Source organism: Cervus canadensis, chromosome 16 (genome assembly GCF_019320065.1).
Source record: "Cervus canadensis isolate Bull #8, Minnesota chromosome 16, ASM1932006v1, whole genome shotgun sequence".
In the NCBI taxonomy this organism is placed as follows: domain Eukaryota; kingdom Metazoa; phylum Chordata; class Mammalia; order Artiodactyla; family Cervidae; genus Cervus; species Cervus canadensis.
In genome coordinates, this window is record NC_057401.1 from 55,984,396 (window position 1) to 56,005,467 (window position 21,072).

The 21,072-nt window shown below is 40.5% G+C and overlaps 1 protein-coding gene across 1 annotated transcript in view; it reads right to left on the bottom strand.

Annotated features, from left to right (window-relative positions):
- The window catches only part of DNAH5 (dynein axonemal heavy chain 5), a 317,085-nt gene that overhangs the window by 225,357 nt on the left and 70,656 nt on the right, over nucleotides 1-21,072 (bottom strand). Inside the window, exons 4-13 of the mRNA XM_043489075.1 lie at nucleotides 20,368-20,528; nucleotides 18,781-19,002; nucleotides 15,606-15,743; nucleotides 14,657-14,833; nucleotides 13,013-13,126; nucleotides 12,237-12,344; nucleotides 9,655-9,777; nucleotides 7,658-7,873; nucleotides 4,337-4,444; nucleotides 843-928 (exon numbers count right to left, since the gene is read on the bottom strand). Coding sequence (XP_043345010.1) covers nucleotides 843-928; nucleotides 4,337-4,444; nucleotides 7,658-7,873; nucleotides 9,655-9,777; nucleotides 12,237-12,344; nucleotides 13,013-13,126; nucleotides 14,657-14,833; nucleotides 15,606-15,743; nucleotides 18,781-19,002; nucleotides 20,368-20,528 — 1,453 coding nt within the window. The remainder of the gene's footprint in view (nucleotides 1-842; nucleotides 929-4,336; nucleotides 4,445-7,657; nucleotides 7,874-9,654; nucleotides 9,778-12,236; nucleotides 12,345-13,012; nucleotides 13,127-14,656; nucleotides 14,834-15,605; nucleotides 15,744-18,780; nucleotides 19,003-20,367; nucleotides 20,529-21,072) is intronic.

Sequence of the window (21,072 nt, forward strand, 5' to 3'; positions counted from 1 at the left end):
TTGGGGAACTAAGATCTCTCATGCCTTGTGGCCCAAAACCAAAACATAAAACAGAAGAAACATTGCAATAAATTCAATGTTTGTTAGTTGTTCAGTCACATCCAACTCTTTGTGATCCCACCAACTGTGGCCCACCAGGCTCCTCTGTCTACAGAATTCTCCAGGCAAGAATACTGGAGTGGGTTGCCATTCCCTTCTCCAGAATATCTCCCCAACCCAGGGATTGAACCCAGCTCTCTACCATCACAAGCAGATTGTTTACCATTTGAGCCATAAGGGAAGTCCAGATTCAATAAAGATCTTAAAAATAAAATTATTTTTTAAAAAATCAAAATGGAATCTGTCCATCAATCATACGGCAATAGAGTGGCTGTGAGGTTTTTTTTTGTTTGTTTGTTTGTTTGTTTTCTTTTTTATGTCTTGCGGGATCTTAGTTCCCCAGCCAGAAAGTGAACCTGGGCCCTTGGCAGTGAAAATGCAGAGTCCTAATTACTGAACTGCCAGGGAATTCTCTGAAGTGTTTCATTTTTTTTTTAATATAGTATCAATAAATAGTGTCAATCCTTAAAACCTAGTCAAAACTATTGGTAAGAGTTTCTTCAAATTACTTAAACATTAACTGCTATTATGATAGGCAGTCACAAGGTACTTCAAAACTGAGAGGAAATAAACCTGTAATCCTCTGAAGAACTTAAATCTGTGGTCTTGTTATTCAGATTGTCAAGAGAGGATTTTCTTCCCATTAGAATATGAAATAATAATAACAATAATAATGTAAGCTAAACTATGTTCGTATTATCCCAATTTGGAAAACAGAACTTAGAAGTCTTTCAAATTTTTACCTTTCAAATTTCTTTAACATACTTAGAGCTTGATTTGTGTTTTGAATCTTTTCAAATGTAACATCCATGAACTTCTGCAACTCTTTCTGAAATAGAATGAAGTCTGACGATGAACAATGAGTTAGCATTGCAAAGAAATCCTATTTAGCAACAAGATAAAAGAGCTCCCCATTCTCTGCAAACACACCCTATAGGACAAAATACAGCAGCAAATGTAATGCTCATCTAAGTTTAAAGAAAGATAAATGTCCAGAAGTCAGAACAGAGAGGGACTTGAGAGCCAGAGCAGTCAGGGGGTTGGTGCCATGGCAGGACCCAGGGATACTGGACCATATATTTCCACGACAAACATCACATCTTAGGACCATGAAATCTTCCTGAACTGAAGAACTGTACAGTTAGCCTACCTAAATAAACCCTCAGATGTTATCACTATATAAAAGTATCCAAGTATAAACTAAGCAGAACTAGCACATTCACAATGCTTCCACTCCCTCCCTTTAATTTATACAAAGATACACAAATAGACAACAAGCACATGAAAAGATGCTTAGTATCACTAACCATTGTGCTCAGTCGCTAAGCCGTATCAGACTCTTTGTGACGCTGTGGACTGTAGCCCACCAGGTTCCTCTGTCCCTCTCTCTAACTTGGGACACAGTAAATCTTTACAGGGCTTCCCTGGTACTTCAGATGGTAAAGAATCCACCTGTCCTCCTTATAAGTTCTCTAGGACTTGTTTGGAACATGTCAACTTATCTTTGAATCCTCACTTGCTGGTATAACATCAGATTATTATACTTTTATAGTTAGTCATTTTGGCCACTATTTGCCCTTTTTAAGATATATTCATTACTTTGTTCTAACACATATGTACTTATATTTCAATCATGTTACATGTCAGATATGATTTTTGAGGGCAAATCAACTCTATGTACTTCTGAACCCATAACCTACAGCATAGAAGCCTAATATGCATTTAATGTACAGTCAATGCATGTTTAATTACAATAAATCTAATTCTTATGTTTTGCTATCATATCCATAATTATCTTTCTTTTCCATTTTTTCTTAAAACAAACATCTCATTGTGTCATTTAGTTTATGTGCCATTTAAAGTAAAAGCTGTGGTTTTTTTCAGATCTGATGTCCCTAGTATATGTGGGACTTGGATGTGATTTTTTTAAAGGTTCAGTTCAGTTCAGTCACTCAGTCGTGTCTGACTCTTTGGGACTCCATGGACTGCAGCACGCCAGGCCTCCCTGTCCATCACCAACTCCCAGAGTTTACTCAAAGTCATGTCCATTGAGTCGGTGATGCCATCCAACCATCTCTCCTCCTGCCCTCAATCTTTCCCAGCATTAGGGTCTTTTCAAATGAGTCAGCTCTTTGCATCAGGTAGCCAAAGTATTGGAGTTTCAGCTTCAACATCAGGTTATACTCCACTTTTTAAAGGTTATACTCCATTTATAGTTATTGTAAAATATTGGCTATGTTCCCCATGTTGTACAATATGTCCTTGTAGCTTATTCTATACCTAATAGCTTCTACCTCTTAGTCTCCTACCCCTATCTTGCCTCCCCTTCTCTCTCCCCACTGGTAATCACTAGTTTGTTTTCTATATCTATGAATCTGCTTCTCTTTTCTTATATTCACTGTTTATTGTGTTTTTTAGGTTCCATATATAAGTGACATCACACAATTTGTCTTTCTCTGCCTGACCTGTATCACTTAGCATAGTCTGATGGTGGTGGTGGTGGTGGTTTAGTGGCAAAATTATATCCGACCCTTTGCCACCCCTTGGACTGCAGCCCACTAGGCTTCTTTGCCCACGGGGATTCTCCAGGCAAGAATACTGCAGTGGGTAGCCATTCCCTTCTCCAGGGGATCTTCCTGACCCAGAGACAGAACCTGCACCTCCTGCATTGCAGATGGACACTTTACCACTGAGCCACTGGGGACTAGTTCTCATTAATTCACAAATCATACACTAATTCAGCAAACATTCTTTGGTCTCCAATTATATAAAATCCCATCCCCTAGGGCCTGGAGACATAGATAGGAATGAACCCAATTCCTGCCCTCAAGGTGTTCACCATATACCTATATCCAGCATGTGAACTACTCAAGTGCTATGTGATCAGAAAGTGCCAGGACACACAAATGAAGACTGGACAGATCAACACTGACCATGGAGCACAGGCTCAGGATCTACCATTACTCATCAGCTTCCAGCAAGAGATCAAGAGTCACAGACCTCATGTCTGAGTCAGCCCCCAGAGAGGTCTTTGCTTAGATTATTACAGGCACTCTATCTTTCCATCACCTGAAATTTGTCTTATAAGATAATGGTTAAAAACGTGAATCCTAGAGGCAGACTGCCTACCACTCAACATCTCTGTGACTGTGGGCAAGTCACTTAACTTCACTATGCCTCAGTTTCCTCCTTTCCAGAAAGAGTGTGATAAGAGGACACACTTTATCAGATTATTCTGAGTATTAAATAAATTAACACCTATAAAGTGCCTAGAACAGACCTGACATACAGACAGACTTAGCAAGTTTTATTATAATGCCTTCTCTGCTGAATCCAGCCCTCCAAAAATGACTCAGAGCTCTTTCTCTTGTATACAAGCATATTTCAAGCCAAAAATTCTGGAAAAGAAGGAACAGAACAGCCATTTTCATTTTGTTGTCAGAAAGCATGGAAAGAAGTCTGCACATTGATTAAGGTGGACATCCATTAGTGTGTCTCCAACCTTACCCTCCCTGGTTCTCCTCATCTGGTAATAAATACACCCAGCCATGCCAAGGGGTCCCATGCCCTCTGCATTTACCACATGACCCCACAGGAACGAGGCACAACACTGGAACTCTGACCAATCCAACCCATCCTTAGACACTGGGAGCTAAGAGTAGGCCCATGGTATGTCCTCAGAAGCTGCTGATGGCTGTGGGCTGATCTGCAGTGAGCAGAGAGAGTGGGGGAAGCAGGAGGAAGGGCAGGAGAACGAAGAGAATGGGGCTTTGAGACCAAGAGGGGTCAAGGTACTGAGTCAGCCCTGGTACCACTGTTTCAAGGCCAGCTAGACTCCTGCTTTTGGGATCCGCCAAACATCGCTGACCATTTGCTCAAGCTATCATTGGTCATAATCACTGCTATAAAGTAACAAACAAATGGAAATGAATTTCTATATTCTAATAACTACATTTCAACAGAGGATAGCAGTTAATTTTCTAAGATCTAAAATGAAATACATGCAGAAATCTGTGATTACAGCTTGTTATCCAAAGCTGTATTTATAACCCTTTAATCCATGAGAAAGAACCTTCAATTATTCATCTGAAATCATAAAATGCAGGCCAAGCTCGCTATCGGTCACCTCCGTGATGAAGATGCCTCTTCCTTCTGAATGGGTAATGATTAGCAGCAAGACACAGAATGGAAAAAGTAAACACCAGACTGTCAACAGGAATTTTATTATACAACCTACATGAAGGTCATTAATCTGCTTGCAAAACTCTTCATAATCCTGCTCGAATTCCATTTTCCGCTGGTCTAAGAAATTATACTCCTTTTTCTTTATGGTAGCAACAACACCCTGAAATAGTAGGAAACAAATAAGACAATATTTCAATGTTCTTGCATTATTTACATAAATATGACCTTTAAATTTAGAGCCTGTGCAATCATCCCCCAAAAATCAACTTAAGAGGAGCCATATATCTTTAATTATTCTCGTTGCATCATGCATATTATAGGTAGTACAATGTTGCCTGGTGCATTCAGAGAAACCACTTGGAAGCATTTTCATGGGACTTTATGTATTTCTGAAGAAAAATTTTAAATAAATAAAAACCACATCTGAAAAGTAGATGTTCTGTCTAAAAATTTCTTACAAATTACATCGGAAATAATAAAAAAAGAAGCTTAAAGTAGAATTTGCTAAAATATTTTTCATTAAAAAGTTTGTCTTCTCAGAAAATAGACTTTAACAGAATGCAAACAACTTAGGAAGAATGCAATTATATTATAGTAGCTACAGGTGAAAAACTACCTTCCAAGCTTCAAATGTCCTAAATAAAATATCAAACCACAATCTACCATTTAAAGAATCTCTAGAATTAATTGCTTCCTCCTGCCCTGCAAAGCTGCAGTCTGTGACTTTAAGAGTACAAATTAGGTAACTCATCTTCTTGAAAATACTATTATCTGAAGTTTTGTTTACTCTGAATAATGAGCTCTAATGCTCTGTGATCATTCTTAACCAGGTACTAAGCCATTCTCAAAGTCAGGTGCCCACACTGTTGACAGAGGCATATAATTTTTATGAAGAATGTTGGACCAGCTTCCACAAACGCCTCTTCAAAGCCATTTCCATTTAAACATTAACTCAAACCTCTCAATAGACAAAAGTGCCTAAGCTGCATAAATTCCTGAATCAAGTTTACTACTGTATAGACAATTTATAACTGTATAATCAAGTTTACAATTGCATATACTGTTGTATATACATACAATTGTATGTACATATATATGCACACAGTAGTACTATATGTAGTACTTAGTCACCTAGTCGTGTCTGACTCTTTACTACCCCATGGACTGCAGCCCACCAGGCTCCTCTGTCCATGGGGATTCTGCCATGCCCTCCTCCAGGGGACAAGCCCAACCCAGGGATCAAACCCAGGTCTCCCACATTGTAGGTGGATTCTTTACCGACTGAGCCACCAGGAAAGCCCCAAAGATACAGGCTGCAGCTTGGTGGTGGTGGTTTAGCCGCTAAGTCATGTCTGACTCTTGTGACCCCATGCCCTGTAGCCTGCCAGGCTCCTTTCCCCATGGGATTCTCCAGGTAAGAATAATGGAGTCGGTTGCCATTTCCTTCTCCAATATATGTATACAATTGCATGTGTATATATACATATATAATTGTATACATTAAATATATGTATGCAATTGCACATGTGCTATTGCATGGAAATACCAGTATTCTTGCCTGAAGAATTCCTTGGACAGAGGAGCCTAGTGGGCTACAGTCCACAGGATCACAAAGAGTTGGACACAACTAAGCACAGCATGCAATTTTATACATATACACACAATTATATATAATACAACTATATATATATGTAATGATACCCATCATGTTATAGGAAATGTATAAAAGAAGCATGGAAAAGCTATATTCCTACATGTTCAGGTGGTATTTTAAAGGATTTGGGGCCCTTAGAAAATTCTACTCTATAAATGGATTTAATGGTCCACTTAAAAATACTGAGTAAATAAGCTGATCAACCATGACCTTTAAACCATCTAATCAAACTCAAGCTACTAAATCATTTACTTGTCAGATATTTATTGCACACCCATTATATGCCAGTAAACTTTGCAGATACAGGAATGAACAGAACAAAGAAACATTCCCACCCTCAGGAGCTTTTATATCTTCAGTGGGGGAAAGGGAGATCTAGGTTTATCACAAAAAATGAACAGGATAGATTCAGACAGTGATAAGTAACATGACATAGAGTAAGGTAAAACAGAGATCAAGGAAAACTTAACTGAGAGGGTATTTAATCAAGATCTGGAGGCCAAGGAGGAAAGAATCATGTGATGATTCGGAGGCAGAACTTTCCAGAAGAAAGGCTCTGCAAGCCCGAAGGTGAACTGAGGTGGCCTGTCCCATGTCCGGAGAACACCGAATGAGGAGACTAGGAGCAGGGGAGGCGGCCAGCAGGGTGGACAGGACCCTGAAGCCATACAAGGAGCCTCAGGGTCATTTCCATGGGCCACAGTTTTGAGCTTCTTCCATTGGTTGTAACATACAAAAATCTTACCTTACACTTTCACAAACCACCTACATTTTATCTCAATACATTCTGATACATCCACTTGAGATTCTGAAAGCAATTTTTCTTCCCAGTATTTTTATCAGATTAGAATAGCCTTTATCTGCATTTGGCTGTACAGTTCAACTTCTCCTTCAAAAATAAACTTTGAAATATGCTCCAAAGTTATTTTTTCATTAAGAATGAAAACTAATTAGATTCCAAACTGAAAAATAAATGGATATAGTCCATCTCTGTCGTGCACAACTGTCAGTTTCAAAGAATAGATTATCCACCTTGAAGATTACATACAGCTCAGCGAAAATATTTCCTGGTAGATAGAAAAGGTTTTTCTTTTTCCCCCTGAATCTGATATACTCAGGAAACAAAAAGATTCCTTATACTGACCTAAACTGTTAGAGGAGAAAAATCAATGAGTGACAGTAATTTATATGATCCTTTTCAAATTCAAGGACAAAAAGAAAAACTAAGGTTTAGTGTCAGTGACCCCAAACAAGAAAAAACTGACTATATTCATTATTAAATTCATGTTAAAATTCATGTTAAAAACATGAATCCATATAAAATGCTTAACTGCAGATATAATCAGATATCATTCAGAATTCAGTGTCAAGTAGAGCCTAACACAGTATATGCTTGATTAAATATTTCTTACATGAATAAATGAAATAATAAGTTATATTTAAACATTTTTCTTGTGCTACTAATGAAAACGCTTTTACTAATGATGATTAATTTTAGACTATTGGGAAGTCATTCTTATAATCACATACCTGAAAAGAATATATTAGCACCATTGCACAATTCTCAAATAAATTTAACTGCTTTATTGTTTAAGGGCCATAAGCTTATCTTTTGCACTAGAGACTATAATCTGAAGCATTCTAAATAGTCATTTGCATAAAAACATGAAAATTTTATTCATGGATAAGAGTAGCAAATTGAGTTTTGAAGTACAGTACCTGGTATTTACTGATCATGTTTTCCAGCCCTTCAATTTTAGAATCTTGCAGGACTGAGTATATCTTGAAGGTTGTAAAGATATCCATTATCTTGGCAAGACGTCTGTGGAAAGTTTCAAATTTCCCAAAAATATACATCTCACTGAATTCAAATTGTTTTTCACTTGGATCTTGTTTAAGCTTTTGTTTTGTCTTGTGAAAGCAGTGCTGGTATTCCTTAAAATTAAAAACCAAAATACAAGAAAGGGAACACAACAAAGACATCAGCCTTATTCTCTTAAGTGAAGGTGATAGCAAATTTAGGGTGGAATTACAAAATCTTTCCATTTCATACCTCTGTAGTCACTCACTCATCAGCCTGGGATGTAATCTTTTCCTGGCCCCCAACCTAGCAAACTCCTAATTTTTTTTTTTTTTTTTTTTTTTTGCCATGAGGCATGCAGAACTTCTCCAACCAGGGATTGAACCTGTGCCCCCTGCATTAGGAGCTCCGAGTCTTAACCACTGGACCACCAGGGAAGTCCAAACTCCTAACTATTCATAATATATCTCAAAGATGCAAGCCTTTCCACCTGGGTCTCACTGTGTTAGGAGAAGCCTAACTCTTCATTTAGCTCCCTGTTTGTCTATAAGAAGCTTAAGGAAACAACTTCATCTTTGTATCTCTAGTACTTAGTGTGGTGTTGGGACATAGCAAGTCCCCTAAAGGGTAAAGTAAGTGAATAAATGTGGGGGGCTGATTTACTAGCATTCAACTTTTCTTAACAGTGAAAGATTACCATTCTTTTTAGCAACCACTAATATGATAACTGGGGGCCCAGTTATCATACTACCCCCATACTACCCTGGCACTAGTGGTAAAGAACCTGCCTGCCAATGCAACAGCCATAACAGACTCGTGTTCGATCCCTGGGTCGGGAAGATCCCCTGAAGGAGGGCATGGCAACCCACTCTAGCATTTTTGCTTAGAGAATCCTATGGACACAGGAACCTGGCGGGCTACAGTCCATAGGGACGCAAAGTTGGACACAACTGAAGCAACTTCACATGCAACCACACGATATGATAACTGATAGATTATTTAATGGGTGGGACTTTCACAGTGGTCCAGGGGTTAAGAATCTGTCTGGCAATGCAGGACACAAGTTCGATCCCTGGTAGGGGAACTAGGATCCCACATGTCTTGGAGCAACTAAGTCTGCACGTCGCAACTAGAGAGTCTGTATACAGCAAGAAAATATCCCACACGATGTAATGAAGATACCCCATGCTACAACTAAAACGTGACACAGCCAGATAAATAAATACTTTTTTTAAAAAGGTATATTGGGTAGAAGATGGCGGAGGAATAGGACGGGGAGACCACTTTCTCTCCTACAAATTCATCAAAAGAATAATTGAACGCAGAGCAAACTTCACAAAACAACTTCTGATCGCTAGCTGAGGTCATCGGGTGCCCAGAAAAGCAATGCATTGTCTTTGAAAGGAGGTAGGACAAAATATAAAAGATAAAAAGAGAGACAAAAGAGCTAAGGACGGAGATCCGTCGTGGGAAGGGAGTCTTAATAGAGGAAGTTTCCAAACACCAGGAAACCCTCGCACTGGTGGGTCTGGGGGAAGTTTTTGAATCTCAGAGGGCAACCTGACTGGGAGGGGAACAATAAATAAAACCCACAGATTACGTGCCTAAAAGCAACTCCCAGCAGAAAAGTACCCCAGATGCCCGCATCTGCCACCAGCAAGTGGGGGTGGAACGGAGAGGAGCGGGCGGCATTGCTTAGGGTAAGGACCAGGCCTGAGTGCCCTGAGGTCAATCGGAGGGAGCTTTTGTGAGTTACCAACTTAAACTGTGGGATAGCAAGAGAGAGAGAGAGATAATTAACCGTCCTGAACACACTGCCGGCCATTCGCAGAACAAAGGGACCGAGCAAGTCCAGAGAAAAAACAATGTAAAAATAATTTTAAAATTCTAAATATATTATTAAGTTGACTGTTACCTGCTTAAGTTTAATTGCAGATAGTATTTTTTCCACAACAACATCCTGTGGCTGGCTCCAAATTGAAGCATTTCCGTTGTTGGTAATATAGGCTTTACATGCAGATATCATCTGATTGGTCACCTGGAATTTTTCAATGAAATGATGTCAAGTACAGTAAGCAGCCGTCAAGCATAAACTGGGTTAGAGGGTCCTCAGCTCTTCTAACCTCTCCGAATATGACATCTGTGAATAAATCTTTGGGTTTATGTTTTTCCTTCACAACTATGATCAAGCACTAACTATTTTTTTCCAGCTTTACTGAGGTATAATTGACAAACAAAAACTGTATATGCTTAAGGTTTACAAGTGATGCTTGGTATACATATTCATAACAGAATGATTAGCACAATCAAGTATTAACACATCCAACACCTCACATAATTACTATTTGTATGCGTGTGTGTTGAGAAAACTTAAGATCTGCTCTTTAGCAATTTTCAACTAAATAACACAGTACTAAACATAGTCACCAAGCTGTACATGGGGGCTTCCCTGCTAGCTCAGTTGGTAAAGAATCCGCCTGCAATGCAGGAGACCCCAGTTCGATTCCTGGTCCAGGAAGATCCCCTGGAGAAGGGATAGGCTACCCACTCCAGTATTCTTGGGCTTCCCTTGTGACTCAGCTGATAAAGAACCTGACTGCAATGTGAGAGACCTGGGTTCAATCCCTGTGTTGGGAAGATCCCCTGGAGAAGGAAACAGCTGCCTACTGAAGTTTTCTGGCCTGGAGAATTCCATGGACTGTATAGTCCATAGGGTCACAAAAAGTCAGACTTGACTGAGCAACTTTCACTTTCACTTTCAAGCTGTACATTAGACCCCAGAACTCGGTCATCTTACAACTTTAAGCTTGCAGCCTTTGACCAACATCTTCCCATTTTCCACACTCTCCCAGCCCCTGGCAACCACCATTCCACTCTCTGCTTCTAATCAACCTTTTTAAGTTCTACACATCTCTTTTCAAAATGATTCGTAAAATCGCAGAGTTGGAGGTCTACAGAAAATCAACAATTCAGACCATTATGTTAATGCAGGATGAACATCTTAACCAACGAAGAAAGGATTCACTTCCCTACCTAAAAGCTATCAAGAGCTTTCTTAGTCTTCTTCAGCAGCCTTCTCTAAAATCTAACTCACAGTTTCCAAGTGCCATGAAAAGAACTGTCCACCCTGATCATTTCATGACACCATGATCTGTAGCAGAAATGTCAAAAGCAGAAGACAATAGAAAAAAAGAGTAAATATAAAGTATGTAAAGCCAACGCTTTATCCCTTTAAACCTAAAAAAAAACTTTGGAATTCTACTGGGGATTTTTTAATTAATTAAAAGGAAAATGGGATGACTGTACTGTACATATGCCTGGGATTGCAGTGCAAAGGTTAGGTGAAACATGACTGGGCATGTGTTGATCGTGGGTAATCTGGGTGATACATACAAGGGGATCCAGTATACAATTATATTTCCTTTTGTACCTGCTGCAAATTTTTCACAATGAAAGGTTTTCAAAAATGAGAGAAATGGTGCTTTCACAGTTATGTTCTAAAACAAGCCTTGCAAATAAAATGCATGAAACCTGGACATGCATGGTCACACAAATTGACTTTTGAGTCTTCTACTCGGGGAATACCCCTCCTGACTCCAACGTAACATTAAAGTATGAGGAGGATGGAAAAGGGTCTTGTGGGTTCCCCTCCTTTCTACCCAAATATGAGAGCAGATGAGATGGTTGGATGGCATCACCGACTCAATGGACATGAGTCTGAGTAAACTCCAGGAGTTGGTGATGGACAGGGAAGCCTGGCGTGCTGCAGTCCATGGGGTCACAGAGTCGGACATGACTGAGTAACTGAACTGAACTGAACTGAACACAGTCCTGAGGAGTGGGAAATGCCTCTATTTTAATACAACATTTAAAATTTTCACCTTGGTAATGAAAAAATCATTTCCTTCTTAGAGACTGTTCAAAAATGGGAAAAGCAACAATGTTCACCATAAACACTTATGAGTCAGGACATAAGGTTTAAACATCATTATGGTTTCTGGCAGAATCATTATAATTGCTTTATGGATTACTGGAACATTGCAGTGGCTTTTATTACCATGATTACTGTTCTAATAACACCAAGTAAACAACCGTGGCGTGAAATAAATTCGGAACAGCAGCACATAAAATATGAAACTGAAGATAGCCAGTTATATATAGCTTTTCTTAATTAAAATTTACCCAATAGGAAGAAATCATGTGCTAAATAACATAGGGAAAGAAATTCTAAAAAGAATATTTTTCCATTTTTTATTACATAAATAATATAATATCTTTTACAATTATTACTTTGGAAAATAATGCTTTATGATTTGCCAAAATCAGCTTCCCATGTATGTTTAATTCTATTTCTACCAAGAGATTAAGACTTTTTGGTAAATTGTAGGATACACAGACATTGGATTGTACCATTGTGGTAATTTCTAATTATAAAAAACAAAATTAACCATTGACAAGGAAATCTAAGTGAACATGGACTCTAGGCTAGGCTCTTACCTTTACAAACAGAGATGTGATCTTCTCAGAGGTGTTATAGTAATGAGAGATACTGTAGATCATTTTAATTGCATTTACAAGAGTAGGAATAGCATCAATCATGGATATCTGGAAGATAGCACAAAACTTTTCAGGGAAACATATCAAAGTCAGCAAAATCCTAACAGGGTAATCACTCTGTCCTCATTAGAATAAAACTTAGGTAAAAGACTTTTATTTAAATTTTAAAATATTATCTAACATGTTCTATAAATATAACACATTGAGGGGTAATTTCATCTTAATTATTTAGCTATATTCAGTTAATCACATTTTGTCTCAATGCAAGAAACATTAACATTCTGTTAAGGTCAAGGAGGTTGTGTTAACAGTTAATTTTATAATAAATAAAACTAGGCACATCCGAAAGTTAAAAGATTTTTTTAAAAAATCAGCCAATAATTCTTCCCACCACGGTTTGAATGTAGTCTAGGATGTCAATTACAATATTTAATGGGAAATGGAATATACAATAAATTTTTTAACAATATAATATATATCTCAGAAAACATCAGAAAAATATACATATTTATGTAGAAAGAGATACATAGAAATAGACATGTATATGGATGTATATATGTATGCATATAGATGCACATATAATTTTCTTGAGAATAAAAAGAGGTTTCTAAGACTTTTCCAACAAACTGTAATATTCATGAACCAAAATTCCACACTCATTTCAGCTAGCATAAAAGGGTCATGAGTAGACTAAAGAGGTAGAAATCTCAACTCACAGGGTCACTACTGTACAAGGGGTCACAGCACTTCTCAAGTGTATACAAATACTTAACATTGTCCTTTGCTTCATTAGCCGCATCAGTGATTCGAATATCCGTCTCCCGCCATGTCTAAGCACAATACAGGAAGGAAATTTTAGTGCAATGATTAATAGAGAAAATTCCAACTAATGACTGCATAAATGTCATCACACGTCCCAGGGGTCCAACTTTCAGTCTGTCCTGTGCCTCTTACGTAGAACTCAGTCCAGAGGGGTGAGGGGCCCTGCCACGCTGGAGAGCAATTAAAATTTTTCGACTAAATGTTTAAAGGTGTCTCTTCCAAGCCTTCACTCATGAAATCTAGTCAATAACTAGGACAGAGCATCGGGGGCGGGGGCAGCACTTTCATTTTCACCTACACTGTCTTCTCCGCAGCCTGCTGAATCCATTTTGCACCTCACTCTGACATTTTCTATGACCAAGAACTGAAGGAAGCCTCCAGCCAACAGACAGCAAGGAACTGAATCCCACATGGGCAACCTGGAGGAAGATCCTCCCCCACCCAGGCCTTCAGATGAGCCAACATCCTGACAACAACCTTAAGAGATCTCCAGTCAGATGATCCCAGCTAAGCTGCACCGAGGGCTTCCCAAGTGGCTCAGCGGTAAAGACTCCGCTTGCCAATGCAGGAGATGCAGGTTCAACCCCTGGGTCGGGAAGACTCCCTGGAGAAGGAAATGGCAATTTGCTCCAGTATTCTTGCCTGGGAAATCCCATGGACAGAGGAGCCTGGTGGGCAGCAGTCCATGGGGTGGCATAAGAGTTGGACACAACTCAGTGACTACAGTCAGTCAATCAGTCAGTTCAGTGGCTCAGTCGTGTCCGGCTCTTTGCGACCCCATGAATCGCAGCACGCCAGGCCTCCCTGTCCATCACCAACTCCCGGAGCTTACTCAAACTCATGCCCATCGAGTCGGTGATGCAGTGACTACAAGCTGCACCTGAACCCCTGACCCACAGACTGTGAGATAATATTTATTGTTTCAGGTGGTGAAGTTTTGGAGTAATTTGTTACACAGGGATATAAAACAAATACACCAGTTCTAAAAAAAAAAAAAATTAGAAGAGTTTAAGCCTTCATTATTACTACTCCTCGTTGGTCTGAATTCATAATATATAATCATGTTATTATGTTACATATTAATGACTTACAATGTCCTCTAGTAATACAGATACATACGTGTGTGTGCACATGTGTTCATCACTAAGTTGTGTCCAACTGTTTGTGACCCCTATGGACTGTAGACCACCAGGCTCCTCTGTCCATGTGATTCTCCAGGTAAGAATACTGGAGTGGGTAGCCATTCCCTTCTCTAGGGGGATCTTCCCCACCCAGAGATCAAATTCAGGTCTCCTGCATTGGGGATGGAATCTTTACCATCTGAGCCACCAGGGAAGCCCATACATACATGTATACCAGCCAATAAATACCTTTCATTCAAAGGCTATTTCTATAGTTTGTAAAATTACAAAAGGGTGGTATCATTTAATCTTAAAGTTACTTTTTCATTAAGGTAGAATATCATTTTTCTGTTCCTAATTACTCTATGACATGCGTATAAAGAACTTCCATTCCCGCTTCATAAAGCAAAAGGTGACCTTCAGAAGTTTCGACTTGGCAGCAGCAAGCACTGCCAATACAGCCTTCACATCCGGGCTCTTCAGTTGATCCAAAAGGTAGTTAAATTTAGACAGTCTTTTTTTCCAGTACTCCAGCTCTGCTCGAGGCCCAAGGTCATCTGCCTCCTTCCGCAGCTGGTTGTTTTCAGCAAGGACCTGTGAATGCACAGGAGAACCATGAGCCAGTGACTCAGCTGGAGATTTAAAAGTTACACATAAGCAAAATATAAGGAAATAAGTAAATTCTGCTATCTGAGTTATGATACATTTTTATTCATTTGCCTGCTTCGAATGACAACCTTTTACTAACCTGAGATGTATCCATTTTTTAAATTTTAACAAAAATTTGGTTTACTCATTCTAAGTGAAAACTACTTGTTTAAGGAGCTTTCATAAACTTTTGGAGAATCTGATCTCAGAAACTTTCTTTGGCTTATTCACTTAGAACCTCGGAGAAATACAACCTTGCAAAGTCCTCACACCTTCAGTTGGTTCATTTCCATTATGCTTCCTTACTGATGTAACACCCAGCTTTCACTTTTCTGAAAATATTTTTTTAAAGATTAAGTCTCGAGCTTTGTCTTGGAAGACCCATTGAATTAGAAAGTTTCCTATAGTGCAGGCATTCTCTCCAAACTAACTACATCTTGAGGGAAAAAACTGGCCAACTGCAGGCTTTTAGGTAGATAAGTATATAAAGTCATTTACTGTCATCTCCTAGAATTCTTATTATCTCTTCTTAACTAATGATGATAAATTAACATTGCAATGAACCTTTCATCTTTTTTAGGGACTTGCAGCAAAATACTTAGACAGATGGGACTGGGATGTGGTCTAACCTTCTTCTACTGGCTGGTTCAGTCACATGGCATGTGAACTAGTCAATGTTCAGAGAGCTAGTTTCTGATGTTTGATTTCTGAAAATTACCTGTTCTGTTTGTTTGATCCATACTTTCATACAACCTTCTATTTTTTCCATAGTCTCAGGGTTATTAGCTAGAGTCAAGAAGTCTATGGGTTCCTTCAATGTTTTCAGTTCAAATACATCACACTTTTGAAGGTTCACCTAATTACAATGAAAGTTAAAGAATAAGATGATGTTACTTTACACACTACACACACACATACACACACACTCTTTCGGTTGATCCAGAAGGATCTTAAGGAGATTCTAACTGCCCTGCTCCCCGGGGAAATGCTCATGAAATCAGTGTGGGAATCCTCCTTAGGCATTGAGCACACCAGTAAAGCTGATTGGTCCGAATTAAAATTTGGGGTCAAAAAAATAGAAGAGTGAGCTAGAGACAGACAGACACAATATCACAGAACTCGGGAATTGATAGAGAACTTAGAAATTAGAGTCAACTCATGAAACCAACGAAAATGGGGACCTTCAAAAAATGACTGAGGGGAGGGTAATCTATAATCTATCACATTCTTTTTTGAAACTAACCAGAGGGAAAGACTCTCATGTCCCTGTCCAGAAACAAACAAACAAACAAAAAAAACCCTTATAGTTAGCAAGTTCAATGGCAAATACACAGATTCATTTGGGGATGGAGGGGTGAAGAGGGGTAGGAAAGAAGGTGTGTTTGACTTTGACTTAACAGAGAAAGCTAAGGGGACTTCCCTGGCAGTCTAGTGGTTAAGAATCCATGCTTCCACTACAGGGGAGCTGGGTTTGGCCCCTGGTTGGGGACCTGCCACATGCAGGCACAGCCAAAAAAAGAAGAAAAGAAACCCACGGTTTTTTTAACTCCTCTCATAATTCAGTGGGTAAAGAATCCACTTGCAATGCAGGAGACCCCGGTTCAATTCCTGGGTCAGAAGATCCACTGGAGAAGGGATAGGCTACCCACTCCACTATTTTGGGGCTTCCCCTGTGGCTCAACTGGTAAAGAAGCAGTGAAGTTGCTCTATTGTGTCCGACTCTTTGCAATCCCATGGATTGTAGCCTACAAGGCTCCTCCATCCAAGGAATTTTCCAGGCAAGAGTACTGGAGTGGGTTGCCAATATGCCTGCAATGCAGGAGACCTGGGTTTGATCCCTGGGTTGGGAAGACCCCCTGGAGAAGGGAAAGGCTATGCACTCCAGTATTCTGGCCTGGAGAATTCCATGGACTGTATAGTCCATGGGGTCACAAAGAGTCGGACACGACTGAGCAACTTTCACTTTCAACCCAAAAGCCTGGAGAAGGCAATGGCAACCCATTCCAATACTCTTCCCTGGAGAATCCCATGGACAGAGGAGCCTGACGGGCTATAGTCCAGAGGGTCACAAAGAGTTGGACACAACTGAAGCGACTTAGTATGCACACACATGATCCAGAAGTACCTCAGTATTTGATAAGGACATCTTCCTCCTGGGAAAGGTGCAGCTAGCCCTATAAGCCTCTAAATTCAGATTTCAGCAGCACCCCCCCAACACTGCACCTTCCACCTGCAGGTGGAAGGTCTGTTCCTAGACCTGGCCTTGGTTTTATGGGGGAGGCTTCTGCGTTTCATGAAGTGGCACCGCCTCCCTCCTCCACTTTTTTTAATACCTCTACCATAATATGAAATGGAACCCTGGGAAAGCAGTACTCTTTTCAGGAGAAGAACTATTGAATTTGGTTCAACTTGCATTTAGGCGGCCTGCATCATAGTCAACTGCAAATATAACTCAAATGTTCGCTGGAACCATCTCCCCGTGTCTGGCTATCATTTACTCAACTCCCTCATCCTACATCATTTAGAGAGCCTACTGTCTGCCTCCCTGCCAACATCCCGATGGGTCCCAAAGGGTCTCAGTATTCCCTGGAGAGCAGTGAGCACTACCTTGTCATTGGTCTCACGGGATCCATTTCTGTGTCTCCCTCTCATGCCTGATCTGGGCTGTCATCTGTCATGGTTTTGCATTCACCATGCAAAAGCATCTGCCCCACCTTCTACCCCGAGGCAGCACTAACACAGGCTCACTGTAGGCGGCACAAATATTATCAACGCCAAATCCCACAAAGGCCAAACTTATTCTTTGTGTGCGTGCGTGCGTGTGTGTGTGTGTGTGTGTGTGTGTGTGGTTGTGCTGGGTCTTCGTTGTGACACGCAGGCTTCTGTAGTTGCAGCACGTAGGCTTAGGTGTAGTATATGGGAGCTGAGTCCCCTGACAGCGGGACTTCACCAATGGCTCAGACAGTAAAGGATCTGCCTACAATGAAGGAGACCTGGGTTCCATATCTGGGTCAGGAAGATCCTCCAGAGAAAGAAATGGCTACCCACTCCAGTATCCTTCCGCCTTATTATGTCTTTAAAAATCAAGTAGTCTCTGCTTCACTGATGGCTCAGACAGTAAAGAATCCATCTGCCAATACAAGAGACCCATGTTCGATCCCTAGGTCTGGAAGATCCCCTGGAGAAGGAAAAGGCAACCCACTCCAGTATTCTTGCCTGGAGAATTCCATGGACAGAGGAGCCTGGCGGGCTAAAGTCCATGGGGCTGTAAAGAGTCAGACATGACTAAGTGATTAACACTTTCAGTTCCTGACAAGGGATTGAACCCAGGCCCCCTGCATTTGGCACATGGAGTCTTATCCACTGGACCACCAGGAAAGTCCCTGTCAAACTTACTCTTAACGGCCCTTTTGATCACTGGCTGGACCACAGGACCCAACCCACTGTCTTCAGATATATCCATTCCTCTCTCCTCCTGCCTCTTCAAAATTTCCTCCCATCCCTGCCATCATCACCCCCCAACCTCCCCCACTACCACCCCAAAAACACATACCACACTCTGGCTCCAAATTTCTCCTTCTAAGTTGCAAAGCAATACCAGAAGCACTTCATACTCTTCTTGCAGTCCAACATCTGACATGACAGAGTAATGTGGAGAGTTCTCCACCATGGCCAATGTTTCTAAAGAACCCACAAAGCACTCATTGCTCCAAATGACAGGAATTTAAATCTAGTCACCACCACATCTTCAGGGGACAATAAAGCACGCACAATATATTTTCAAGATTTGCAAAGTAGTGGAATCAAGACCCTCTAAGAGAAGTTTTACACACCTAGGTGTTGATTTGTTCACCATCAGATATTTTTTGAAGGAATAACACAGTCATTCTTACCTTCTCCTTCAAACTTTCCTGCGCGCTGGCCAGGATGCTCACGAAGCCTTCCAGGGAGCCCAGGAACTCCTGCTGAAGGCTGGAGGCTTCTGGAAGGCCCTTGAGCTCACCCCAGCCATGGCTCGTGGCTCTGAGAGCAGGAATGAAGATGTCAGACAGCAAACGTCTCATGCTGTTGAGCAGACCCCCGTCTGCGGTGTCAAGCATGTTGAAGCTCACCTCCTGCAAATCAATGGGGAAAAACCTTTATCGTAAAAAGTATCTTCAACTGCAACCTAGCTACTGTCATTCGTAAATGAAGACCTGCCAAATGAGTAAAGCAGGGGCTTCCCTGGTGGTCCAGTGGCTAAGACTCCACGCTCCCAACACAGGGGGCCCAAGTTTGATCCCCAGTCAGAGAACTAGATCCCACATGCCACAACTAAGACCCGGTGCAGCCAAATAAATAAATGTGCCCTTCTGTGCTTAATCACTCAGTCATGTTTGACTCTCTGTGACCCCAGGGACTGTAGCCCGCCAGGCTCCTCTGTCCATGGGATTTCTCAGGCAAGAATACTGGAGTGAGTTGCCATTTTCTCCCTGAGGAGATCTTCCTGACCCAGGGATTGAACCTGGGTCTCCTGTCAATTCAGTAAATTATTATTCTGACCCCTAGTTAAGACATAAGCTTTATACTAAATTGCAATCATTGAAATAAAAGCATGAAATAAATAGGACACCAGATGTTTACCAGTTAATTTGCTGCAAGCAGACAAGGCCCCCATTGAGGGCAGAGGAGACTTGTACAGATGCTCTTTATTCTACACAAAAAAATAAAGTTACACAGTTGACCCTTGAGCAATGTGGGAGCTATGTGCACCCACTCTCCATGCAATCAGAAAATCCAAGTATAACATATACTTGGACCTCCGTATCCGAACTTCCTTATCCCTGGTTCCGCATCCTCAGATTTAGCCATGGACCATACAATACTGTAGTATTTCTAACAAAAAAATATCCATGTATAAACCAGCCTGAGCAGCTCGAACTTGTGCTGTTCAAGGGTATATCTGCTTTAATAAATCTTAATTTAAATGTATGAAATTTGCCATTAAATTAATGATGTACAAGAAATTCTTTTTTAATATTCATTTATTTATTTGACTGCACTGAGTCTTAGCTGTGGCACTCAGGATTTCAAGTTGTGGCTTGCCAATTCTTAATTATGGCATGTGGGATCTAGTTCCCTGACCAGGGATTGAACCTGGGCCCACTGCAGGGGGAGTATGGTGTTTAAGCCATTGGACCATCAGGGAAGTTCCAGGAAATTCTTTATAAAAGAAAAAAACTCCCTGTTTTACATGCACACAGATACATACAATGTTATATCAATGTTCAGTAATAAACTGAATATTAATTCCTCTTATTCAACAGATTTAAAGGAACTGTCCTCTTAACTGCTTGCTTTAAGTGCATTTAAAATATTTCTGTGAAAGCAGTTTTAAATATTTAACGAATACAGTGGTAGTCTTCATGGGAAGGTATCTTGGGGGTAGAGTTTTTGTGATCTTTGGTAATTCGGAATAAAGGATTGCTGCAGCCTCTTACCCGATGGATGTTCTCAGGGGTGATGGCTCTGGCAGGGTTGGTCCTGATGAAGAACACACACACCCCAGTAAGAGCAACGTCTTTTCCCTCGGTCACGAACACCTTGGGTTTTTTCATCTTTCCAGAAACAGAATTTACTCCTCCTGGAGAGCCAAGTTGCCCTACAAATGCAAAGGATTTTAGTCCCACAAACGCTATACTATGTCCACACGGTCACCTCTTAGAATGAGGCTTCCTTGTTAAAATATTGTCATGTTGACTCATCCTGGTGCCCTACAAGCTCCACCCCTTGGACCACCTCTAGCCTGAACCCTAAAGGAACCTCAAAGGATCTGCTTTATTTAGTGATCATTTTGTGACAGACAAAAATACCGAATCTCTGCATTGCATACCTGAAACTAATCTAATATTGTAAACCAATTATACTTCAATAAAAAATAAAGAATAAAAAGTAAATAGAAGAATCTGCTTCATTCCAGACCACAAGTTCACTTCAAAATTGGTGCTCCAGGGAGAAACAGAAATGGAAGAAATAGGAATTAGAGAGTTCAGTCCAGAGCAAATTCTTGCTGGAGCTGCAAGTCATCCTTCATGGGGCCAGTGAGAAAGGGTAAGGGAGGAGACAGCATCTATTGGCATATGTCGTGTGTCAGGGCCTCTGCTCAGTACCATGCATGCGGGCTAAGTCACTTCAGTCCATGTCTG